At 35.9% G+C, this 27,696-nt stretch overlaps 1 protein-coding gene across 3 annotated transcripts in view; it reads right to left on the bottom strand.

The window, feature by feature from the left end:
• Nucleotides 1-27,696, bottom strand: part of BRINP3 (BMP/retinoic acid inducible neural specific 3) — a 407,138-nt gene that overhangs the window by 128,013 nt on the left and 251,429 nt on the right. For all 3 annotated transcript variants that reach the window (XM_036919660.2, XM_036919662.2, XM_036919661.2), the window contains exon 5: nt 624-729. In XM_036919660.2, the coding sequence (XP_036775555.1) occupies nt 624-729 (106 nt within the window). The remainder of the gene's footprint in view (nt 1-623; nt 730-27,696) is intronic.

Raw genomic sequence — 27,696 nt, forward strand, 5'->3', positions numbered from 1 at the left:
TAACCTTTACCTGCCTGTATGAATAAGTACACATACCCATAACCATTTGGCGATAGCATGTCTTTGTTAAAAACTGTTTTTAAAAAATCATCTATTGAAGTAGTCACACAATATAGTAATAGAAAAACAATGGTAAATTTTTACCATGATCATATAATCTATCTTTATAATGAATTTAATGCAAATATATATTATTAATATACTTTCAAATATATTTCTGTCTAACAGAAGAAAAATGCAGCACTTAAAATGGCAGTTCATGTTGCAGTACGCATAAATATCATTATGAGTTTTACCAGAATCTACAAAGAAAAAGTCAAAACTCAGGTAGACCTGCTCATGATTAAGACAATGATTGTTATATGGAAGTAAAATATTATCATGATAAATTTTCAATTGCTAGACATTACTTAATTTAAGAAGTAAGGTCAATTTTGACATTTTCTTAATCTGGTCTAGAATGCTTACATCAGTCAAACATGAGGAAATTCACCTTTGATGAGAATTTTAACAGCCTACTACTGCACATATGGTTTATTTTAATAAGAGGAGGAGGAAAGAAATCACAACTGGGTAACTGTCACCCAGGCTCATAGAGAATTAATGAAATGTTGCCTACATACCTTGTAACTGAATCTTATTCTCAGGACTCTGAACCAGAACTGAACTGACAGAATCTAGGTTGTCATAGTTACTGCAGCCAAGAGGACCGGTCCGTGTTTCTGTTACCTGACAAACAAAACATCAACTTTATTACGTAAATCAGACTTCACCATGTTCTTTCGGTTCAGTGCAGTTGTCATACTCTGATATTATACGTTTGACAGTAAACATCACTGAAAGGCCCAGGATCTGATACATAACAACAATACAGACTCCTAAGCACAAAGAGGATGGACAACTCCCTTTGTTTTTAACTCTTTTTTCTTTTCCCTTTGGCCAGGCATAAATCATTTGGGGAAGTAATGGAAGCCTTCGTTGGTCAAAAGCATCCCTCTTGTAAGATCACTAGTTGTATTGAAGATAAGGCAAGGGCATGCTCTTTAAGGAAGAGAACAAGTTTTGTCTCACACGAGAAAATTGTATTTTGCTTGCTCACTTTTTCTCCATAAATCAGAACCATCTGTCAGGCTACCATCTGATTTTATTATTTTATTCATCTGCTTAATAATCTAAAGCTTTTCCCCCTTTTACAGTGTCATCAGTCTAAACTCTCTGGCTTCTGTCTTTCCATCCCACTTCTCCCTGACAAGCAGACAAGCAGATTATCTTGCTATTCAGCTGGACATTCTTTTTTTTTTTTTTTTTTTTATTGAAGGATAGTTGACACACAGTATTACATTACATTAGTTTCAGGTGTACAACGTAGTGATTCAACATTTATATACATGACAATTCTAGGTACCAGCTATCACCATACCAAGCTGTTACAATATCTTGACTATATTCATTACATTCCGGTTACTTATTATTTTACCATTGGAAGTGTATACTTTTTTTTTTTTGTGAGGGCATCTCTCATATTTATTGATCAAATGGTTGCTAACAACAATAAAATTCTGTATAGGGAAGTCAATGCTCAATGCACAATTATTAATCCACCCCAAGCCTAATTTTCATCAGTCTCCAATCTTCTGAGGCATAACAAACAAGTTCTTACATGGAGAACAAATTCTTATATAGTGAATAGGTTCTTACATAGTGAACAGTACAAGGGCAGCCTTCACAGAAACCTTCGGTTTTGCTCATGCATTATGAACTATAAACAGTAGTTCAAATATGAATACTCATTTGATTTTTATACTTGATTTATATGTGGATACCACATTTCTCTCTTTATTATAATTATTTTTAATAAAATGCTGAAGTGGTAGATAGATACAAGATAAAGGTAGAAAACATAGTTTAGTGTTGTAAGAGAGCAAATGTAGATGATCAGGTGTGTGCCTGTAGACTATGTGTTAATCCAAGCTAGACAAGGGCAATAAAACATCCACGGATGCAGAAGATTTCTCTCAGAACGGGGGGGGGTGAGGTTCTAAGCCTCACCTCTGTTGATCCCCAATTTCTCACCTGATGGCCCCCTGCGACTGTGCCTGTCTTAGGTTGTTCCTCCCTTGAGGAATCTTACCCGTCTCTGGCTAACCAGTCATCTTCCGGGGCCATACAGGGAAATGTAAAGTTGGTAAGTGAGAGAGAAGCCTTATTGTTTGAAATGGTTAGCTTTTTACTTCTTTGCATATTTATGCTCTGTGGCTTCTATGCCCAGCATTTGTCTTGAGGTATCTTTACCACTTGGAAGAATTATGATACCTGGTAAATTTGATATGAGGCACAAATTCTATTTAAGGGTTGTAATTAGGAAGGAAGAAGAAAAGCTATAGAAGTAGCAGGCGGAAGAAAACATGGGAAGATTGACTATTTCTTTGACATATCTTCTTGTAGAGTAACTTCAGCATGTATAGGTTTTAAGCTACTACTTAAATTGCGCACACACATTAACATAATAGGAGTATAGTTACATAACCAAAGCATACCTGTAATTACGAGCCATCTCCAGTGAAACCAAGAAAACCAGTTAGGCACCTTAGGCATTTGTGAAAACTTATCTATGATATGGTGGATATTGTCCAACTGAACTTGAACAGTCTGAGAGAAATCAGACAAATTAAAACAACCCATTCCTGGGGAATGTTCACATCCCTTATGTTCTTTTAACAGTAAATAGTCTGTAGTTGTAAGATTTTGGAGTGCTGCAACTTGCACTTCTCCTAATTCTTGGTTGAGTTCCAACAGTATAGATCCAGTCAAATTTGTTGTTTTACTGTATGCACAGGCCTCAGCTGGACATTCTTAATTCTATGTCTCTGTTTATACAACATCCTCCACCCCCATCACACTTTTCTCCCCTTGAATTAATTTCTTCTGTTTTCTGGATCAAGCTTCTTTCTAAACAACAAAATATGCCTAAACTCACTCCTTCATCAACTTCAAGTTTTGTTCAAATGTCACTCTCTTAGACTGCTTGAGAACGCTCTCTATCTTAAATGAATACACATCCTCATACTTCCCTCTTCCAACTATTTCCTTTCCTTCTCACTTTGTTCTATGTTTTCAACAATAGTTATCAGCTTTTAACGTGCTGTTTGATTTATTGATTTATCATAATTATTGCTGACATCTCTGATTAGAATGCAAGTTCCACGGGTGCAGGGAACATTGCCTATTTTGCTTGCTGAAGATTCCACAGCTCTTATTAGGTTCTTGTGCAAAACCCGTGGGTATTGATTAGAGAAATAGATGGGAACAGTGTGAGGGGGAAAACCAACCAAGGAAGACATTAAGGCCATTATCGAGATAACGAAGGCCTGAATGAGGCAGTGGAGATAAGATTTATCTGAAGAAGATGGATTATGAACAATACAAACTGGCAGGGTCAGGAAACCCTGAAAATCCACATGGTGGAGAGAGGGAAGGCAACTTAAGTTTCTAGCATAATAACATTCAAATGTGGGGCAAAGAAGCTCCACTGTGAAGAGCATGGAAGGAAGCTTGGTTTCAACCATTTTTGACTCTGAGATAGATAACACTGTCAGCTGGAAACATTCAGTAGAAGAGGTGACAATGCAGATCTACTTCTTAGAAATGATGTCAATGATGGGATTACTAATTCGGGGGTCAAAAATTTCTGGATGATAAATCAAAGTCATGTCAGCGGAGTGAATGTATAATTTGTACCATGATAGCTCTATCATATTTTCTACACAAGCCCTTCAGAGTAACCAAGACTGACTACAAGCACACAGCCACATTTGAGAATGCAGTGTTAGTGCGGGCAAGGCACTGCTTTTCTCCTAACAACACGCCGACTTTGTACGCACTCCTTCCACTGTTCTCCAGTGCTGATACTGAACACCTCTTCTGCTCAGAGAAATAGATTCTGTGGATAACATATATATGTGTACTTAATACTTAAATATAAGTGATTAATAACAAAAGGTTAAAAGGAGGATTAAAGGCATCAAAGGAAATAATTAGGGTTGAAGGTAATTTAAATCTTCATCTTGTCCTATCATGTGGTTTAGTTACCTCCCTGAACACACACAGGCACACACATCACAATAATATAAACCAACTGCAATAATTTTCATTTTAAGGAAAATTTCTAAATAAAAGTGGCTGAAAGCACATACTCATTGACATGAGATGTTGGGAATAATAAGGCAGTCTCTTAACATTTAACCCTTGAAAGTTCATAGATTGTATTTTCTCATCTCAATATAGTCATGTTAATTTACTTATGTATAGTTACTGTATTCTTGAGAATTAATGCAGGAAAGTTAAATAATAGGCTTTTACATTTAGAGAAGGTTTGAATATCTTTGTCCCTATATTTCTAGATTGCTTTAATTTCTCACCTTTACAATATACAATAATTAAAATTTAGCATACTTATTAATAGTTTTATTTTATTGTTTATCACTGAATGCACTAATCATGTCTGATTTAATATAAAAATTCACAGACTCCAGCAAAGTCAATTATGCAAATCTGTTTTTTAATGTTATATTTAAGAATCCTACGTGTCTTCTGAGTGACAGCTCTAATAAGTGTATTCATAGTTATCCATAGTTATTTTTTCAATACTACTGAAAGGAATAAAAATGAAAATAAAATAATACAAGCCTACATATTTTACAAATTTGTTTTACAAATATTTCTATAGAGATGCTAACTCTACCAAAAATGAGTTATTGTACTTAAGCTATAAATACCTTGAACTTTTGTTCATCAGCTGATAGATGAGTTTCTGATTTAGGGGCCTCCACATATAAAGTCAGAAGGGAAGAGTAATTCAATTGCTTAACATAAAAATGATTAAGACTGAAAATAATCCAGGACTAATAGGATTCAGTGTTTTGATATATTACATATAGAATGAGAAAAAGGTTTCTAATTTTTTATTTTATTTATCTCTTGGAATATATATTAATATATTAAAATTATACTATAACTTTATCTCAGTATAGAAGATAAAATTTTTTTTATTTATTTTATTTACCTGTTGAAAGCAGGGACTGCAGTCCTTAGACTACAAAAACGATGTCCTCTCTGGGGTGTTATGCTGGTTTGTGGCTGTAGCCTGAACACGATCAGACAAATACGTGCTTGAGGGGCTGGGAGGCTGAAGGACGGCGCAGACCATGCAGACATGGGAGATGTGACTTAACCAGCTGGGGAATGTAAAACTGAACCTTTTCCAAAATTTATTTAAGACAAATTTGTCTTCAAATATAATAAATGTGTTTCTTGATGTCTATAATTGACAGCTTATGTGATGTGTATTTTAAACATATTGTTAAAAATCAGTGAACTTACAGAAGCATAGAATATGGAAAAAAAGGCATGTGTTTTCAGGTTTTTCTATACTGTTTATATATTATTTCATTAGAGTAATGCCTATTATTTTCCTAATTTTAGAGTGTAAAGGAAAAATAAATAAGCCTTCTAATTCAAAGAGATGTCTTGGTCATAATTCTGTTAATGCATAGTACACTTTCAAATTTATGTAGATTGAGATAAAAATGGGTATAGATAATTCATTTGGAAATAAAAATTCTGTATTTTCTATCAAAATTACTACAGACTTACCATTCTAAAAATGATAGGCTACAGCAAGGCATTGAAATTATGAAATTAATTCAATAAGATCTGGCTAAAGAAAGACTATCTAAAGCCAAAAAGAAAAAAATATTAAAACAATGAAAAAAGCATGAAAAATAAGTGTAAACAAACAAAAACATACCTCATTCTAAATGGAAATAGTACTATAAAGGGACCATAATCTTTAAATAAAGACATTATATATTTAAAATATTTCAAATCAAAATCATAATAATGTTATGTGTTTGAAGAAAATAGACTCAAATGAGCATGCTTGGTCACCACCCTAATTCCACCATTTACTAGAGAGGAACGTACTTAAGCTTCAAGTTTCTATTGAGTGAAATGTTTAAATATTTCTTAGACCTTAGCATGTTTGTGAAGAAATAATGAGATAATCTATGAAACGTGCTTACTGGGGGCCACAGTAATTATTTCAAGGTAAACGTAAAGCATGTGAAAATGTTTACTATTAAACAGCAAAGGCACGATAATAATTCTAGTGTTAACTTACTGCCATCACCCATACTCCATGTTTCAATCAAAATTTTAAGATCATAATATTTGTTCTGAAATCAATGCTGGATGTTAACATTTTTCTTTGTAGACTGAGAAAGCGTGCTTGCATTTTGAATTATACAAAATCAAACTCACTATTGAATGAGACTGTGCACGTATTTTGTACAAGGTCACAGCAATATGCAATTAGAGCACACTGTGATAAGAATGATTCACAAGACTAAACCAGAAATACTGGCAAAGGAAAAATAGGCAGTTCATTTACATAGACTAGAAAAGAATAAGAGCAACTACAACAAAAAACAGAAAAAGTTGCCTAATCTCCAGTATAGAAGATAATCAAGGAGTCATTCTAAAAAGATATGATTATATGAGAAAATCTTTAGCCATGGTAAGTGAAAAAGTAAAAGAAAACATGCATTTTGTAAAATTATACATACACACACCTTACATATAGTTCTGAGAACCTGCTATTGGTCTAGTTTTTTTTCAAAATGAAGCAAAGTATTAGTTCACCATTTTGACTGAACTGATTACTGTTTATTAACAATTCAATAAAATTGCATGATCAAATGAATAGTATATACCTTATTGCAAATCTATAAATGGGCATTTTTTAAAACTTTTAATATTCCAAGGAACTTTATCTTAAATCAAAAGGAATATTTTCTTTAACCTCTGAAGCTACTAAAAAGGCAGAAATATATCAATTCTCCAATACAATGTCTTGTCATCTGTGAAATATTGATCATATGATAAGAAAAACTAAGGAATGGCAGTATTCTTGTTTGTGCCAATCTATTATTTATAATGACAAAATTAACAAATGTTTATGCTGGATATTCAAGCAATGAAATAAATTACTAGCCCAGAGGAACAACTGCTTTTCCTCCTATTATTACACATTTGCCCTCATCCTTTCACCAGACATGAAAATGGTTGAGACTATGAAGAAGAGCTGTTTAGGACCATCCTTTATTCATGCACCAAATTTCCATGTGCTTTACATTTCTACAGCATTTTTCTCCTTAAAAAAATATTTATTTGTTTCAAAGTTATATTAGGGTATGTTGAAGTGGGTTTTGAATAATTTTATATCACCTTTGTTTTTGCATATGAACAATACAATATTGCTAAGTACAATGTAGCTCATTTGCAAATAGTTATGCCCAGGGAGAGTAGAGTCTAGGGCTTTCCTTCCGGGTTCAATTATCTCTTCTGGAGACCTACATCCTTACCTAGCTAATACAAAAGAAATGTTACGGGGAGATTTTGCCTGTTTCATATTGTAGCAAGAAAAATGCATCTACATTGGAAGCTGGGGGAAGGGAGTAGTATAATTTGAAATACAAACAACTCTTCTTAGATCTATAAGAGAAGGGAGGTCACAGACCAAAATGCTGCCTCCAAGATGGGAGACACAGACGGTGTGGAAAAAAGCACTGCCCACTTGGAACCTTTTGTCCCAGAATAACCATGTGTCCTCATGGCCCCCTCCTTTGGCAGAATGCTAGGTATTTGATGGCCTGTGGCTCGCCACATCCAGGACCACGTTACCAATGAACACATCTTATTGGAATGCAGACCCCTCTGTGAAAGGTTTCACTCCTTGGGGTGCTAGTGACACAAGAATGATTCCTCTAGCATGACACTTATATAGTCACAATCACACACCCTCTTGGACACTCGTGTAGCCTCTGTCACCTCACCCCTAGTATACATGAAGTTTTTGTTGCCTTGCCCCATGTAAGCAGTTCCCACCCTGTTCTCAATAGCAGTGCACAACCTCATCCAGCCAGCTGCTCCTGGACTCACTGCACGTAAGTCCCAATAAACCCTCACGTCTCACGTGGCATTTCCTGGTCTTCCCCTCTGCTGAGCACTGTCCCACTGTGACTTGATCCCTTGGGTGTGCAACTGTTCTTGTGATCATATAGATGGAGAATATATGGAATAAGCCTCCCAAAGCAGACACACAAGAGCAAAAACAACCATGGGTATCAGTGCTGGAGTTAAAACAAAAAACGAAAAATCCTGAACTACAACCGGCATATTGCAAAAGTACCAGTGTGGAAAAATCTGGGAGTTAAAAACCTCAAAGGAACCCTGGAAGTTCCCCACCATATTTTGAGATTTACCTCCAGGAGCTCAACCAGGTTCTCACAATAAATATAAAGACAAACCCCCTTTTGCTTACCACCACAGAGTTGGGGAAAGGAACCCAAGGAATTTTAAGTACTTAGGAGCACTCTATTCTTAGCAAGACTTTCTGATGTACGGCTGGGACCTGAGACAACCATCAGTTTAATTTTCCAAACAAGCTGAGATACAGCCAGTATAACAGGAGGGATTTTATCTAAGGCTAAGATTCCATTTTAAAAGCCAAGAAGTTAAGAGGTAAAATTCCTAATATAGTCTTTGGTAAACAGACAAATAACTCAACCCACCTTAAAACAAGGCAAACAGTCTTAAGTGATAGATTCCCAGAGAGAAGCCACTATCCTGGGGAGAAACTGGATCAATAAATTTCTTGTGTTAAGTTAATTTTGCAGAATTACCTGAAGGACTGATAATAGAAGAGAAGAGACTTAATGTCTCTCACTAGTGATAAGCATTTTGAGACCATTTTACAAGTTTATAACCCCTGGTTCTTTGAAAAATCCTTAAAAAAGGGAACCCCCAGCCTTTCAGCATGCCTCTTTTCTGAGGATGCCTGTACTTTTTCTCTCTTTAAGTGGGTAACTTCAAATAAAACTTTCTCACTGCTCAACTTTAATGTGTTTTGTCAGTGCTTTTCAAGCGGTAAGCACCTTTGTTTCTTTGCTATTTCATTCTATTTCTAAGTCTTCACTTTATTTCTGATAAGTAGGGAGGGACTGCTGAGAGCTAAGACTTGGGGCATGTAATTTCCTGTGGTCTGGGTGACCCGGTCAGGATTGCAGCTGTGTGATCATGCTCTTTAGGAGCCTGCCTGATCTCTTTTCTTTGCCTTTAGGAAGTTCTCAGAAAGTAATTTCACTCCATCCAGTGCTCTGTGGCTCCCCTAAATCGTGGGTGGTAGGGACTTAGTTGCCATCCAGATTCAAGTGCACACTGGACGCCAGGTGACACTGGCTCCCGGAGCTGGCAGGGCTTGTGCCCTTACACCAAGCAGCAGTTCAGTGAGCTTCCCTTCCCTCCCTCTGTTTTCCCTTCCTCTCTGCTTTAATCACCTAAACCTGCCTTTAACTACCTTGACTCAGGCCAGCCACCCTTGGAGTGCACTCAAATACAACTTCTACTCTGCTTCACTGCTGTGACTCTGCCTTTCAATTATGTGTTGCAGAGGGGACAAGAACTGAGGAAAATAAACCCAACACCCTCAGGACTCCCTCAGGGGAAACCAGTCCACTGGAGTCTAACTTTTTGGGGTATTATCAGAGCCCAACTGATCTGGGAGAAGGGAAACAACCCAATTCCAGCTCACTGTTGCCATCCTGTCTCACCTGAGATGTAGGAGAGAAAAAACTGAGAAACTTTTGTGAAGTTCATAATCCAGAGGCAAAGGCTCAATAACATACAGACATGATCCCAGGAGCACAGACAGCCCCTCCTCCCCCACACTTCATAAGCGCATGACTAGAGGGCGGTTTTCAGCACTTCCTTTTTCCAGTGTATCATACACTATGATACACTTACAGCTATCAAGAAAATATTACAAGGTATACAGAAAAGGCAAATCACAACCTGAAAAGACGAAGGAAACACCAAAACCAGACATGGTAGGGATGTAGGAATCATCAGATTAAGAATTAAAACAATAAGACTATGTTCTAATGGATAAAGTGGATGGTATGCAGGAACAGATGGGCAATATTAGCAGAGAGATGGAAATCTTAAGAAATAACCAAGAAGAGATGCTAGCGATGCAAACACTCTAACGGAAATGAAGGCCTTTGAAGGATTTATCAGGAGTCTGTATAGGGCTGAGGAAAGAATCTCCAAGCTACAAGATATATCAGTGTACTCATCAAAATTCAAAAGCAAATACAACAAAGGTTGAAAGAAAAAAAAACAGAATAGAATATCCATGGACTGTGGGACAACCACAAAAGGTGTATTGTACACATAATGGAAATACCAGAAGGAGAAGAGAACATGGAAAGAAGAAATATTTGAAACAATAATGATTGAAGATAGATCCAGGAAGCTCAGAAGCACCAAAGCGGAGAAATGCTATACAAGATGTGTCATTTTTAAGTTAAAAGCAATCAAAATAAAGAAAACATCTTGAAGGAAGCCAGAGGAATTAAATATCTTACCTATAGAGGAAAAAGGATCAGAATTACATCTGCTTTCTCCTCAGACACTATTCAAGCAAAAAGAGAACGGTGAAGTGTTTAAATTGTTGAGAGAAAAAAGAGCACCCATTGATAATTCTATACCCTACAATATTAACCTTCAAAAATGAAGAAATGATAAAGACTTTCCAAACAAACAAAATTTGAGGGAATTTGTTTTAAGTAGACTTGCCTTACAAGAAGAGTTAAAAGAAATTACTTATAGAGAATAAAAAATAGTATAGGTCAAGATGAATGGATAAAGATGTGGTACATATACACAATGAAATGCTATTCAGCCCTAAGAAAGAAACAAATCATACCATTTGCAACAACATGGATAGAGATGGAGGACATTATGCTCAGTGAAATAAGCCAGGCAGAGAAAGACAAATGCCAAATGATTTCCCTTAATTGCGGAGTATAACAACGAAGCAAAACTGAAGGAACAAAATGGCAGCAGACTCAGAGACTCCAAGAATGAACTAGTAGTTACCAAAGGGGAGGGGTGTGGGAGGGTGGATGTGGAGGGAGGGAGAAGGGGATTGAGGGGAATTATGATTGGCACACATAGTGTGGGGGGATCACAGGGAAGACAGTGTAGCACAGAGAAGACAAGTAGTGGCTCTGTGGCATCTTACTGCACTGATGGACAGTGACTGCATTGGGGTGTGGGGGAGACTTGATAATATGCGTGAATGTAGTAACCACACTGTTTTACATGTGAAACCTTCATAAGACTGTATATCAATAATACCTTAATAAAAAAATAGTACAGGTCATAAACAAGTTCTATATAAAGTAAGAAAGAGTATCAAAGAAGGAATAAGTGAAGGTAAAGTAATTTAACTTTTCTTATTCTGAAATGACCTAATAGACAACAGTTTGTTTGAACTAATTATATCAGTAATGTATCAGTTATGTATGCTTATGTATATATCTTATGAGTGTATTGTATGTGTATATATGTATGCATGTATACATACATATATATATATGTGTATATATATATATACAGATAAATTATTTTATTGTACCTCACTTAATTGCATTTTGCAGATTTTTATAAATTGAAGGTTTGTGGCAATTCTGAATCAAGCAAGACAAGACTATTATTGCCATTTTTTCCAACAGTATTTGTTCATTTCTTGTCTCTGTGTCAAATTTTGATAATTCACACAGTATTTCAAACTTTTTCATTAGTATTACATTTGTTATGGTGATCTTTGATCAGTGATTACAACTTGCTGAAAGATCAGATGATGGTAAACATTGTTCAGCAATAAAGTATTTTAATTAAGTTATGTAAATTTTTTTAGACATAATGTTACTGCACATTTAATAGACTACTGTACAGTGTAAATATAACTTTTACATGCATTGGGAAAACAAAAATTATTTGACTTTCCTTACTGTGATATTCACTATTGTAGTGGTTTAGAACAAAACCACAATATATTTATATATTTGGGGTATGTGTATATATATATATGTATATATATATGTATATATATATATGCTCATATATAGTGGAATGAATGACAAGAATGGTACAAGGGATGGTTGGTAAGAATTAGAATTATTTTGTTATTAAAAGGTACTCACACTACCCATAAAGTGGATAGTGTTATTTGAAAGTGGATTTGTATTAGCTTTAAATATATATTGTACACTCCAGGGCAATGACTAGAAAAGGTAAAAAATAAAAACAATAATTATAACAGATGTGCTAAGAAAGAGAAAAAATAGACTCGTGTAAAATGTCCACTTAAAACCACAAATAGCAGAAGAGTGAAGGACAAAATAATAACAGAGACCAAAGTCAACAAATAGAAAACAATAACCAATATGATAGATATTAACTCAACTGTATCAATAATCACTTTGCACAACTAAATGTGTCAATTGAAAGACAGAGATTGTTGGAGTGCTAATAAAAAAAAAGACCCAGGTACATGTTATCCACAAGAAACCCATTTTACATGTAAATATGCATAGAGATTAAAAGTAAATGAATGCAGAAAAATAAACCATGTAACACTAATCAAAAAAATGCAGGAGGAGCTGTACTAATTTCAGACAATGCAGACTTCAAACAAGTAAAGTTACCAGGGATAATGAAGGGCATTACATAATAATAAAAAGGTCAGTTTTCCAAGAAGATGTAGCAATCCTTAATACGTATATGCCTAACAACCCAACATCAGTCTGTGTGAGACAGAAGCTAAAGCATTGCAAAAAGAAAAAGATAAACTGACTAACATAATTGGGGACTAAATACTCTTCTTTTAGAAATGGATAGAACCAGCAGGCAGAAATCTACAAACCAATAATAAAATGGCAATAGTAATACTTAAAAGAAAAAAAACACACAACTTTTATTACCACTATCCATTCACCAAATGCCTTGATATAGTATAAAGCTAGAAAATGTCAAGTGTTGGTAATAATGTGGAACAGGAATTCTCCTATGCATTGTGGCTGGGAGCATAAATTGGTACAAGCACTTTTGAAAATTCTTTGAAAATATCCTCATAAGTAGACAGAGCGACATGTATAAGGCAGATGTACAGCCATCAAAATAGTGAGCATATGTATACCACCAGAAGACATGCAAAGAGGTTCATAACACCATTCTTAATAAACCCAAACAGAAAAATTCAAAATGTTAATTGATATGGTAGTCCCTCCTTAACCACAAAGGATGCATCCCAAGACCCCAGTCATTGTCTGGAGCCATGGATAGTATCATACCCTATATATGTATGTTTTTCCTATGCATATACATCTATGATTGAGTTTAGTCTGTAAATTAGGCACAGTATGAGATTAACAACAATAATGGATGATAAAATAGAACAATTATAACAACATAATGTGGTGAAAGTTACGTGAATGTGGTCTTTCTCTAAAAATATCTTACTGTACTGTACTCACTCTTTTTTGTGTGCTGATGTGAGATGATACAATGTCTATGTGATCAGATGAAGTGAAGTGATTAAGGAGGCATGTGACCTAGCGTTAGGTTACTATTGACCTTAGACGATGTAGGAGGATCAGCTGCTTCTGGGCCTCATTTGAGGGAGGGTAACAGAAACCATAGCAAGTGACACCATGGATAAGTGGGAGCTACAGTAATTCAATGAGTAAGTAAATTGTGGATTTGAATACAATATCACAATAAGAGTAAATTAAAGGTGACGGCACAGAACAACTTAAATGAATCTCGCAAATATAATGTTGAGTGAAATAAGTCACATACATTATGCTTCCATTAATACAAAGCTCAAAGTCAGACAAAAGTAATTTATAGTGTTGTGTATGGGTCTGATGGTGAGGGGCCATAAGGGGAGTTCCTGGGTTCTGGTAATGTTCTATTCCTTCATATGGATGATGGAGGCTCAAGTATTTTCAAGTCTCAAAACTATGATTGTGTAGTTTTCTGTATATATTTTATATATATCAGTAAAGCATTTACCAATAAAAAGTATTTATTTTCTTCATGAATTTTATCAGGGCTAGCACTATGTCATTATATGTACATCTGTATGTATGGATATCTATCTCTATCTATCCATCCATCAATCATCTATCTAGCTTGGATCTTTGCATTCATATCCTTTCAAACTGATTATTATTCTAATATAATTTTGCAAAAAGAAAGTGTTAAAATCTGACACTGAAAGATTATGAAACAAAAATGATTTAAATTATTAATATAATTTAAAAATCAAAATTTTAATCATCTTAATTCACTTTTAATCATCTTAAAATGTCATATTTATTTTGTTTTCTTTCAAGGCTAAAATTATGACTACTCTATAATTACAGATACACATATAGTAAATCAATCTTCCATGAGGAAATAACTTATAGTTTAATCACCATTATTTAGGTTTTATTTTGTAGGTACCTATAATTCCAAAAATATATACTTACCTCTAATAAAAATAAATTAGTCATATCCAGATAAACTCATTTATAAGTAACAATAAAAAGCATTATTTCTCGAACAGAAAATTATTGGAGGGAGTAAATATACTAAAAATTAAGAGATTAAAAGCCTCAAGATATTTTAATATCTTTTTCCTTTATCTTAAGTTTTCTTTAAGTTTCATTATGACATGTATAAAATTACAATCATCTGTTTGCATTATCTTCCTATAGAACTATAAACTCTCTATTCATAATTACACACTATACTTGGCAGGCAAGAGTTCAATAATTGTGAACTAAATTGGTGGATAAATTTTTAATTTTTGTTAGAAATATTTATTACAAAGTAATTTATTAAACTTTTTTGAGAACCTCTAACAAAAATGCAGCAGTGACAGCATATATAACATTTTAAAGCTATCAGGACTCTTAGAAACCATTTAGCATCACTATCTCATTACATAAATGAGGTGTCTGGAGCCCAGGGAGGTTACTAAGCTAACTTGGTATCATGTAGTGAAATGAGAGGTAGAACTGGGTCTTAAACCTCCTGACTCATAAATCAAACACCCATCCCAAACATCACACTGGCTTTCCAAGTTCTGTACTTAAGTTTTTGAAACTTTGCTTGTCATGATCAATCTAATTTATTCTCTCTCTCCAGTGAGAAAGTTATAATAAAGCACATTTTAACTGGTCTAGATTGATGTACAAGTCAATTAGAAAGGTGAAAAATCTTGAGTCGTTCCCATGAACAATAAATATTGCTATGAATGTGCTGGTTAATATAACTTTGATTGAAGGCCAAATGCTTTTTGAAGAACTAGCTTTTATTCTGGTATTAATTTATTAATGCTTTGAAATATAACTTTCTAAATATTCTCATGTTACTCTACAGTAAACTTCTAAAAAGTAAAATACAAGTGCTAATTATTTTCTTTTATGTCCTAAAATAGTATGCTTCTTTCTGTTGCTACACATACAATACCTTTTATTATTGCATATGATTGAAGCTATTAAACACAAAAAGCTTTAAAAAAGTTGATGCTAATATAACTATATAAATTATATACAGTATAGTAGATGCTATAATTAATTACATTTGATAATTATATGATATATGATAATAAAACATGATTTTATATATGCAACCATATAAAATTTTTATATACAATTATGCATATATAATTATATCATATAATATTTACTATATCATGTATAATTATATATTGTTTCATATAGATTAATTATATCTATATATATGTCCTTTGTGATTTTTTAAATGTGAATATTGAGTTTAAAAATATTTTTCCATTTATTTTTATCTTCTGCCTGTTATTAATTCTTATTTCAGCATTTTAGTATGTACTTAATGACAAATGCAATTCAGTGTAGTTCTAATTTTTTAGGCTACTACAACATTTCTCGGCCTTCATATTTAAGTAAGAAATAAATTTATAAACATTGTTAATTACAAGAAGCATCTAAAACCAAAATGTTCATATTGTAATAAACATATTTCAGTAGCAAAGACTTCCTTCATTTTTAAAATTGGCCTATTACTTACAGTAAGTTTTGTGGGAAAAGTACAAATTCACCTGTAAAATTCTGCATGTCTCAAGTGAAAACTGCAAGAGTATATCGATGCTAAATTTTCTTGTATTTCCACACAATGATGTACTTAGTGCATTATACACAATTAATATAATGATTTAAAATATATTTGACACTGTCAATTGTTTCTGAGCCTGCTCTAACCACTTAGTGGAAGTTTAAAATAATGCTTGATACATAATCAATGCCCAGATAACTCATATCTTCACATGGAAAGCACAAACATGAATCAAGCACCAATTCTATCTAAAAGAGCCCTACCAGTGTTGAATTATTTATCTATGCAAGTGAGTTTATACTGGAAAGTGTATTTCCTAATTTTATTCCCCATAACTTCAATAAATAATGTACTTTTAAATATTAGGATCATTCCTTCATGGAATTTCATTTTTAAATGCTATCTAGAAGAGGTGGAGCCAAGATGGCTGCATGAGTAAAGCTATGGACATCTCCTCCCAAAACCACATACATCTATGAAAATATAACAAAGACAACTCTTCCTAAAATAGAGACCAGAGGACAGAGGACAACATCCAGACCACATCAGCACCTGAGAGAACCCAGTGCCTCGCAAAGGGGGTGAGATACAAGCCCCAATCCAGCGGGACTGGAGCGCCCCTCCCCCCAGCTCCCGGCGGGAGAAGAGCAGGCAGAGCGGGAGGGAGACGGAGCCCAGGACTGCCGAACACCCAGCCCCAGCCATCCAGGCCAGAGTGCAGACACAGTGCGTGCCTAGGGGGCCCTGGATACTAGGAAAACAGGGCAGCAAGAACAGGGAGCGGGTGCCTAAGGCCGAAGCTGGAGAACAAAGAAATGGGAGCCACCATTTTTTTTCTTTTTTCCTCTTTTTTTTTGGCGAGTGCTTTTTGGAAGTCTTAAAGGGACAGGGACCCCAATACTAGGGAAACAGAGCAGCAAGACCGGTGAGCGGGTGCCTGACGCTGGCTCCTGAGGACAAAGAAAGTCGTGCGTTTTTTTTTTTTTAATTACTTATTTAATTTTTTGTAGTTGTTGTTTTTTTGGTTTGGCGAGTGCTTTTTGGAAGTCTTAAAGGGGCAGGATGGGTCACTTAATCCAGAAGTAGGGAATCCGGGATCTCTGGGCACCCTAACCCCTGGGCTGCAGGGAGCAGGGAGGCCCCTTACGGAGATAAACAGCCTCCCAGCAGCTCCTGCTCCAACGCGACTCCACCATTTTGGAGCAGCTGCCCGAGCCAGGCCACGCCCACAGCAACAGCAGAGATTAACTCCATAGCAGCCGGGCAGGAAGCAGAAACCCTGTGTGCGCGCAGCTGCGCAGCACAAGCCACTAGAGGTCGCTGTTCTCCCAGGAGAGGAGGGCCACAAACCAACAAGAAAGGAAGTCCTTCCAGCCGTCACTCGTCCCAGCTCTGCAAACTATTCCTATCACCAAGAAAAGGCAAAGCTACAGGCAGACAAAGATCACAGAGACAACACCAGAGAAGGAGACAGACCTAACCAGTCTTCCTGAAAAAGAATTCAAAATAAAAATCATGAACATGCTGATGGAGATGCATAGAAAAATGCAAGAGCAATGGGATGAAGTCTGGAGGGAGATCACAGATGCCAGGAAAGAGATTACAGAAATGAAACAAACACTGGAAGGATTTATAAGCAGAATGGATAAGATGAAAGAGGCCATTGAAGGAATAGAAACCAGAGAACAGGAATGCATAGAAGCTGACATAGAGAGAGACAAAAGGATCTCCAGGAATGAAACAATATTAAGAGAACTGTGAGAGCAACCCTAAAGGAACAATATCCATATTATAGGGGTCCCAGAAGAAGAAGAGAGAGGAAAAGGGATAGAAAGTGTCTTTGAAGAAATAATTGCTGAAAACTTCCCCAAACTGGGGGAGGAAATAATCGATCAGACCACGGAAATACACAGAACCCCCAACAGAAAAGATCCAAGGAGGAAAACAACAAGACACATAATAATTAAAATATCAAGGATCAAGGACAAGGAAAGAGTTTTTAAGGCAGCTAGAGAGGAAAATGTCACCTATAAAGGAAAACCCATCAGGCTATCATCAGACTTCTCGACAGAAACCCTAGAGTCCAGAAGAGAATGGCATGATATATTTAATACAATGAAACAGAAGGGCCTTGAACCAAGGACACTGTATCCAGCACGACTATCATTTAAATATGATGGTGGGATTAAACAATTCCCAGACAAGCAAAAGCTGAGGGAATTTACTTCCCACAAACCACCTCTACAGGGCATCTTACAGGGACTGCTCTAGATGGGAGCACTCCTAAAAAGAGCACAGAACAAAACACCCAACATATGAAGAAAGGAGGAGGAGGAATAAAGGGAGAGAAGGAAAAAATCTCCAGACAGTGTATATAACAGCTCAATAAGCGAGCTAAGTTAGGCAGTAAGATACTAAAGAGGCTAACCTTGAACCTTTGGTAACCACGAATTTCAAGCCTGCAATGGCAATAAGTACATATCTCTCAATAGTCACCCTGAATGTAAATGGACTTAATGCACCAATCAAAAGACACAGAGTAATAGAATGGATAAAAAAGCAAAGCAAGATCCATCTACATGCTGCTTACAAGAAACTCACTGCAAACCCAAAGACATGCACAGACTAAGAATCAAGGGATGGGAAAACATATTTCAGGCAAACAACAGCGAGAAGAAAGCAGGGGTTGCATTACTAATATCAGATAAAATAGACTTCAAAACAAAGAAAGTTACAAGAGATAAAGAAGGACACTACATAATGTGAAGGGCTCAGTCCAACAAGAGGATATAACCATTCTAAATATATATGCACCCAACACAGGAGCACCAGCATATGTGAAACAAATACTAAAAGAACTAAAGGGGGAAATAGACTGCAATGCATTCATTTTAGGAGACTTCAACACACCACTCACCACAAAGGATAGATCCACCAGGCAGAAAATAAGTAAGGACACGGAGGCATGGAACAACACAGTAGAACAGATGGACCTAATAGACATCTATAGAACTCTACATCCAAAAGCAACAGGATATACATTCTTCTCAAGTGCAATTGGAACATTCTCCAGAATAGACCACATACTATCCCACAAAAAGAGCCTCAGTAAATTCCAAATTATTGAAATTCTACCAACCAATTTTTCAGACCACAAAGGTATAAAACTAGAAATAAATTCTACAAAGAAAACAAAAAGGCTCACGAACACATGGAGACTTAACAACATGCTTCTAAATAATCAGTGGATCAATGAACAAATCAAAATTGAGATCAAGGAATATATAGAAACAAATGACAGCAACAACATAAAGCCCCAACTTCTTTGGGACGCAGTGAAAGCAGTCTTAAGAGGAAAGTATATAGTGATCCAGGCACACATGAAGAAGGAAGAGCAATCCCAAATGAATAGTCTAACATCACAATTATTGAAACTGGAAAAAGAAGAACAAATGAGGCCTAAAGTCAGCAGAAGGAGGGACATAATAAAGATAAGAGAAGAAATAAACAAAATTGAGAACAACAAAAAGATAGACAAAAACCACATGATCATCTCCACAGATGCTGAAAAAGCATTTGAAAAAATTTAACATCCATTCATGATAAAAACTCTCAGCAAAATGGGAATAGAGGGCAAGTACCTCAACATAATAAAGGCCATCTATGATAAACCCACAGCCAACATTATACTGAACAGCGAGAAGATGAAAGTTTTTCCTCTGAGATCGAGAACTAGACAGGGATGACCACTCTCCCCACTGTTATGTAACATAGTACTGGAGATCCTAGCCACGGCAATCACACAAAACAAAGAAATACAAGGAATCCAGATTGGTAAAGAAGAAGTTAAACTGTCACTATTTGCAGATGACATGATACTGTATATAAAAAACCATAAAGACTCCACTCCAAAACTACTAGAACTGATATTGGAATACAGTGAAGTTGCAGGATACAAAATTAACACACAGAAATCTGTATCTTTCCTATACACTAACAATGAACCAATAGAAAGAGAAATCAGGAAAACAATTCTATTCACAATTGCATCAAAAAGAATAAAATACCTAGGAGTGAACCTAACCAGAGAAGTGAAAGACCTATACCCTGAAAACTACAAGTCACTCTTAAGAGAAATTACAGGGGACACTAACAAATGGAAACTCATCCCATGCTCGTGGCTAGGAAGAATTAATATCATCAAAATAGCCATCCTCCCCAAAGCAATATACAGATTTGATGCAATCCCTATCAAATTACCAGCAACATTCTTCAATGAACTAGAACAATAAATTCAAAAATTCATATGGAAACACCAACGACCCCGAATAGCCAAAGCAATTGTGAGAAAGAAGAATAAAGTAGGGGGGAATCTCTCTCCCGAACTTCAAACTCTACTACAAAGCCATTGTAATCAAGGCAATTTAGTACTGGCACAAGAACAGAGCCATAGACCAGTGGACCAGACTGGAGACTCCAGACTTTAACCCAAACATATATAGTCAATTAATATTTGATAAAGGAGCCATGGACATACAATGGCGAAATGACAGTCACTTCAACAGATGGTGCTGGCAAAACTGGACAGCTACATGTAGGAGAATGAAACTGGACCATTGTCTAACCCCATATACAAAAGTAAATTGAAAATGGATCGAAGACCTGAATGTAAGTCATGAAACCATAAAACTCTTAGAAAAAAACACAAGCAAAAAACCTTTTAGACATAAACATGAGTAACCTCTTCTTGAACATATCTCCCCGGGCAAGGAAAACAACAGCAAAAATGAACAAGTGGGACTATATTAAGCTGAAAAGCTTCTGTACAGCAAGTGACACCATCAATAGAACAAAAAGGAACCCTACAGTATGGGAGAATATATTTGAAAATGACACATCAGATAAAGGCTTGACGTCCTGAATATATAAAGAGCTCACCCACCTCAACAAACAAAAAACAAACAATCCACTTAAAAAATGGGCAGAGGAACTGAACAGACAGTTCTCCAAAAAAGAAATACAGATGGCCAACAGACACATGAAAAGATGTTCCACATTGCTAATTATCAGAGAAATGCAAATTAAAACTACAGTGAGATATCACCTCACACCAGTAAGGATGGCCACCATCCAAAAGACAAACAACAACAATGTTGGCGAGGTTGTGGAGAAAGGGGAACCCTCCTACACTGCTGGTGGGAATGTAAGTTAGTTCAACCATTGTGGAAAACAGTATGGAGGTTCCTCAAAATGCTCAAAATAAACTTACCATTTGACCCAGGAATTCCATTCCTAATTCCACTCCTAGGTTTTTACCCTAAGAATGCAGCACTCAAGTTTGAAAAAGACAGATGGACCCCTATGTTTATCGCAGCACTATTTACAATAGCCAATAATTGGAAGCAACCTAAGTGTCCATCAGTAGATGATTGGATAAAGAAAATGTGGTACATATACACAATGGAATATTACTCAGCCATAAGAAGAAAACAAATCCTATAATTTGCAGCAACATGGATGGAGCTAGAGGGTATTATGCTCAGTGAAATAAGCCAAGTGGAGAAAGAGAAATACCAAATGATTTCACTCATCTGTGGAGTATAAGAACAAAGGAAAAACTGAAAGAAGAAAACAGCAGCAGAATCACAGAACCCAAGAATGGACTAACAGGTACCAAAGGGAAAGGGACTGGGGAGGATGGGTGGGTAGGGAGGGATAAGGGGGGGAGAAGTAGGTGGGTATTAAGATTAGCATGCATATGGGGGGTGGGAGAAAGGGGAGGGCTGTACAACACAGAGAAGACAAGTAGTGATTCTACAGCATTTTGGTATGCTGATGGACAGTGACTGTAAAGGGGTTTATATGGGCACCTGGTATAGGGGAGAGCCTAGTAAACATAATATTCTTCATGTAATTGTAGATTAATGATAACAAAAAAAAAAGAAAGGGTGATTACTCCCTGATAGAATAAAACTAAAACTAAGTGTAATTCAATGATTAATGCATGCTTTAAATATCCTTAATTTTCATCATTTAAAGGCTGTCAGATGATCAGCTATTGAAGTATATTTTTCTGATAATATTCCTTTCGCTTAAAAAAAAAAAAGCAGTTCCTGTGTTGTGACCTCCAATAAGTTCTTCAAAATGGTATAAAGGGAATATCAAAGTGTGAGCAGAGGGTCTGTGTGTGTTTATACAGAGAATCAAAGCCCAATTTGGCTACCCAGAAAACGAATTAACATACGATATGAAAAAGAAGTTCCAACATCAACATACTATGGAAGAGTCATTCCAGAAGATGATCATCAAAAAATGTCAACAAAGATCCTGGCGCTGTTGCAGTTGTAGCTGCATTCATTCCACTGGTTCCTGGAATTGCCATTGGAATGATGGGGGAGATATCTAAGCTGGCCTGTACATACAGTAAAATAACAAATTTGACTGGATCTATACTGTTGTAACTCAACCAAGAATTAGGAGAAGTGCAAGTTGCAGCGCTCCAAAATCTTGAGACTACAGACTATCTACTGTTAATGAACATATGGGATGTGAACAGTTCCCAGGAATGGGTTGTTTTAAATTGTCTGATTTTTCTCAAACTTTCAAATTCAGTTAGATAATATCCATCATATCATAGATAAGTTTTCACAAAAGCCTAAGGTGCCTAACTGGTTTTCTTGGTTTCACTGGAGATGGCTGGTAATTATAGATCTGCTTTGGTTATGTAACTGTATTCTTATTATGTTAATGTGTGTGTGCAATTTAATTAGTAGTTTTAAACCTATACACGCTTAAGTTACTCTACAAGAAGATATGTCAAAGAAATAACCAATCTTCCCATGTTTTCTTCCGTCTGCTACTTCTATAGCTTTTCTTCTTCCTTCCTAATTACAACCCTTAAATAGAATTCGTGCCTCATTTCGAATTTACCAAGTATCATAATTCCTCCAAGTGGTAAAGATACCTCAAGACAAATGCTGAGCATAAAACCCACAGGGCATAAATATGCAAAGAAGTAAAAAGCTTAACTTTTCAAACAATATGGCTTCTCTCTCACTTACCAACTTTACATTTCCCTGTATGGCCCCGGAAGATGACTGGTTAGCCAGAGACGGGTAAGACTCCTCAAGGGAGGAACAACCTAAGACAGGCACAGTCGCAGGTGGGCCATCAGTTGAGAAATTGGGGATCAACAGAGGTGAGGCTTAGAACCTCACCCCTCCTGTTTTGAGAGAAATCTTCTTCATCCTTGGATGTTTTGTTGCCCTTGTCTAGCTTGGATTAACACATAGTCTATAGGCACACACCTGATCATCTACATTTGCTTCCTTACAGCACTAAACTATGTTTTCTACCTTTATGTTGCATCTACCTACCACTTCAGCATTTTACTAAAAATAATAATAACAATAATAATAATAAGGGAGAAATGTGGGATTCACATATAAATCAAGTATAAAAATCAAACGAATATTCATATCTGACCTGATTGTTTGTAGTTCGTAATGCGTGATCAAAACTGAAAGTTTCTGTGATGACTGCCCTTGCACTGTTCACCATGTAAGAACTTGTTTGTTGTGCTTCGGAATATCGGAGACTGATGAGAATTAGGCTTGGGGTGGATTAATGACTGTGCATTGAGTCCCCTGTACAGACTTTTATTGTTGTTAACAACCATTTGATCAATAAATATGAGAGATGCCCTCTCAAAAAAAAAAAACTTATCTAGAGTTCCTTCTACAGTAGTAGCTGTGATACTTGAAATATGGGTAAAAAAGTATGATTTGAAACAATATTGTTATGTGTATCCATAAAATATGTTCAAAATAAACAATATAACTATGGATTATAAAATATAAAGAATGAGAATCAAATGGATCCAAATAGACGATGTGAAATAAATTTAAAATTTATAGAGTAATAGAAATGTAAGACAAAGCAAATATTTTATTTAGGGACAACACAGTGTGTGTCTTCTTGGAAGGCAATTGCTTCAGTGCAGTTTTTCCTGGCAGTTGCCACCAAGAATACAGGCATGGCTACAATGATTGACCTAATTTTTATACCCCATAAATTACCTTCCATCAAAATAATACACAAACACCCACATGTAAACCTGCTGAGAGAGACTATGCTCTTGAAGCACACCCTAACATGCACAATTGTCCACAAGGCTAGGAAGGAGAAGTTTTCTCAGGCTTTTAAAGGGTTTATTCAGGGTGACATGAAATAAGGCAAAATGGACACAATTTAATCACAGCAAGGTTGCCAAATGACATCGGGACTCCTCGCGGTTAATCCATGGTTACCATGGAACGTCAATGTGTGGTTTTGGGGAAGCCAAATCTATAAGCTCACTCCTACAGATGCTATTTTGATTTATTTCTAAATAACGCAGAGCTTAAAATCACAGCTATTGCAAGAAACTATATAGCAAAAAAGGCTTTCATTAGTTTCCTAATGCCACATATATACAACTGACATTTTTCTAAAAGCTGTATTTGTGGTAGCTAGAACTGATGATGCTGCGTAAGTGGTTCATTATAAGGAGTCTAAAGTGATATTGTTACTACATTATAGTTGGCTAAGAGTTTTCTGATGTATTCAGTATTAATAATGAAAAAGTAAAGTTTCACTGCCACAGGGCAGTTGCTAACAATCAAACAGATGGCACCCTGGTTCAGAGCTGTGGCGAGCCTTCTGCATTCTGGCCAGTTATTACACAGCCAGTGAAGTTGTTACCTGGACTGTGGGCCTGAATGCTACTTTCCCTGCACCAGAGAAATTGTATTTTAAGTAAGTTAGAAGCCAGAGGTTCCTTTCTGTTGCTTTGCATAAAAAGTAGCTGTAAGCCAAGAAAGCATTTGTTGCATTTATTTTAGAAAGGAACACAAAGAGAAGAAGGAAAACTTTTAAGAATGATGCTAGCTTCTTTATTATTATATGATTTGCAATTGTATAATCTTTTATTTATTGAAGCCACTTAAAAATCACCACATATTTTAAAACCCAATGGCAAAAATATATATATATATATATTTCTAAACCCAAGTTCAGGATACAGATACTACTTTTTGGAGTTTATGTAAATCATCATATAAAATGGTGTTTTATAATCATTTTCAACAACAATGCAGTCAGCTATCCTGTATAAATAAAAATACAAAACTAGGAGTTATATGAAAGGCTAAGCTTAATAAAACAAAAATCATTGAAGAAATGGGTTAGGACAGTGCCCTCAGCTCATATTGCCTCTTTTGGAAACAGTCATCTCTAATTGCAAAAGAACATGCATGGGCAATTCCTATGGGTTTTCTTATTCCTTTCCCAAACCCTTTCTGTATCTCTAGATCCAGCTACTCCAAGCTCTTCCTCTACCTTGATGTGTTCTCTCTCTCTGATGGAATAAGCAAGGAAGCAGTTAGACTGAACACACCACAGGTGGTACAGACTATAACCTGCAACTGGGCAAAGGCCATTAAGTTCACAGAGATCCGCTGCCAGGATGAGTCGGCAGAGTCGCACTAAACAGAGCCACCCACGTCATTAATCCCTGTTGTATAATTTATTAATGTGTTTCTAAATCAACTCAATTTGCCCAATTGGTCCTCTCCTGGAGCCTCAGTCAAGCAAGCAGTCATCAATCGAATTACCAATATTACTTCCTTTTGATAAAGTACCTAAAAATGTGCAAATACAAATGTCAAGAACGGGACTCAAAGCACCTACCCCCATATTAGAGGAGGATGGCAGCGAGCCAAAGGTGCTGCCAATCCATCCTGACTAGTAGGGCACACAAAGCCACCCCAGGACAATCTGTCACCTTCAAAATGCCAAATGCAAAATGCCCTGCCACACTAGGATATTAAATCGGGCACTTGGTTAGACACCAGCATTTTTTGGGCTTAAAATATAATAGAACTATGTTATTAATTGTTATTTTTCTCCTTTGAGAGTCAGTACATTATATTATAATATTTCCCACAGCCCCCATCTTTTAATTCTAAATACTTTTACCAAAAATTTTCTACTACTCCTCTGAAATTCGAAATTTAATACTACTATTCTGAACTGCTTATTAAAACATTTCTTACTGCTTGTGATTAAAAATATAAAACTTTTCATGACAGCCTTTTGAAGTTTCAGCAGTATTGACTATTTCTGAATTCCTTAAACATATCAAAAGCTTCTGACTTCAGTTATCTTTTTATAACAGGACAACTAATGCCTGTGCACAGACTAGCTAAACTTTCATACTGAAACTGTCATATTCTTCCATTTGTCACCCAATTAAACAAGCGCCAGGGAGAACTGATGTGCATACACACTAAAACTCAACAGACTCAGGCATAATTAGAAAGAAAGAGTGGATTTCTTGTTTTAACTGGCCATTAAAGAAACAGTTCTGCTCTCATTATTTTTTCTTCAAGAAACAAATTGGCTTTGCTTACAGAAAAAGTTGGGATAAATCTACATTCTTTAGCAACTGACTACTGTTAAAAGGCGGCACTAAAATGACTTCAAACCAACAAACAAAAATTATATAGGAGAAAGAGGCATCTTACAGTCCACATGCATCACATATGTATTACTGCAATTGTGAGAATCAGGATAAAAGCAGTAAATTGACCAAATAGCTCAGCAATATTGTAATCACATGCTGCAGAGCTCTCCTCCCCCACTGTTGTTTTCAGTTGAAGCATAACCTGAAGACTATAATTAAATTCTTTATCACAAAAACTTAATGGAAGAATAACCAAAATGAAAAGGTTAAAAAACTTTGTGATTTTTAAAGGACACATTTGTGTATTTCCTGGAATGAATTTAGAGCTAAAATAATAAAAATCCAATGTGAACTCTCTTCACAATTCTTATCTTCCTCTTTTCTTGCGTTTTACCCCAAATCTTAATCAACTTTATGTCATTTTTCTTATTATGGGTTACCTCCAGAGTAGGAGTGCCAGAGGGACTGTAGACCTCCACTGTACCCCAGGGACTTCATGGAAATTCTCAGAGTGCAGTCCAAAAGGCACCTCACTGGAGCCACCCACGGTTATAAAGCCCCAGATTTATTAACTTGGAAACTCTCTCGAGGTGTTCTTCAATCATGCAACCAGGTGATTCTTAGCCACACTAAACCTGAAAACCCATCAAGCTGATCAAGAAAAATCTTCAAGGAAAAAATGGTTCCTTGGTGGGAAGATAATTTCAAAGTATGTGTTTTCCTTTTCCCTATGAATATTACAAAATAAAATCCTTTTTAATTCATATCTCTTTCATTTAACATTGTTAGGGGAGAACGTCTTTAAGCAATGTATTCTAAAGAATCCAACCTTAACTCATTTTATATTTTCAAGAAACGTTTTGTTTTAATCATTTTTGGAAGAGTTTCAAAACATTTAAAAAATATGTTAATCTACCCTTTAAAATAATTAAAATTTCATCTTTTCTCTGTTCGGTTGACCTTTGAAGGTAGCCTTTACTGGATGGTGTATTTAGTGTATAGGTATGTGCCCGTCTATTCTGTGGGACTTGGTGAAAATGTCTGAGCTATTATTTCAGCTGTGATATGCTGAGGTGTTATTTCAGCTGTTGAGTTGGTTGCCCCCTAACCCTGCGTCACTATAAATTTAATTTCATCTATTG

Source organism: Manis pentadactyla, chromosome 19, assembly GCF_030020395.1.
Source record: "Manis pentadactyla isolate mManPen7 chromosome 19, mManPen7.hap1, whole genome shotgun sequence".
Lineage (NCBI taxonomy): Eukaryota > Metazoa > Chordata > Mammalia > Pholidota > Manidae > Manis > Manis pentadactyla.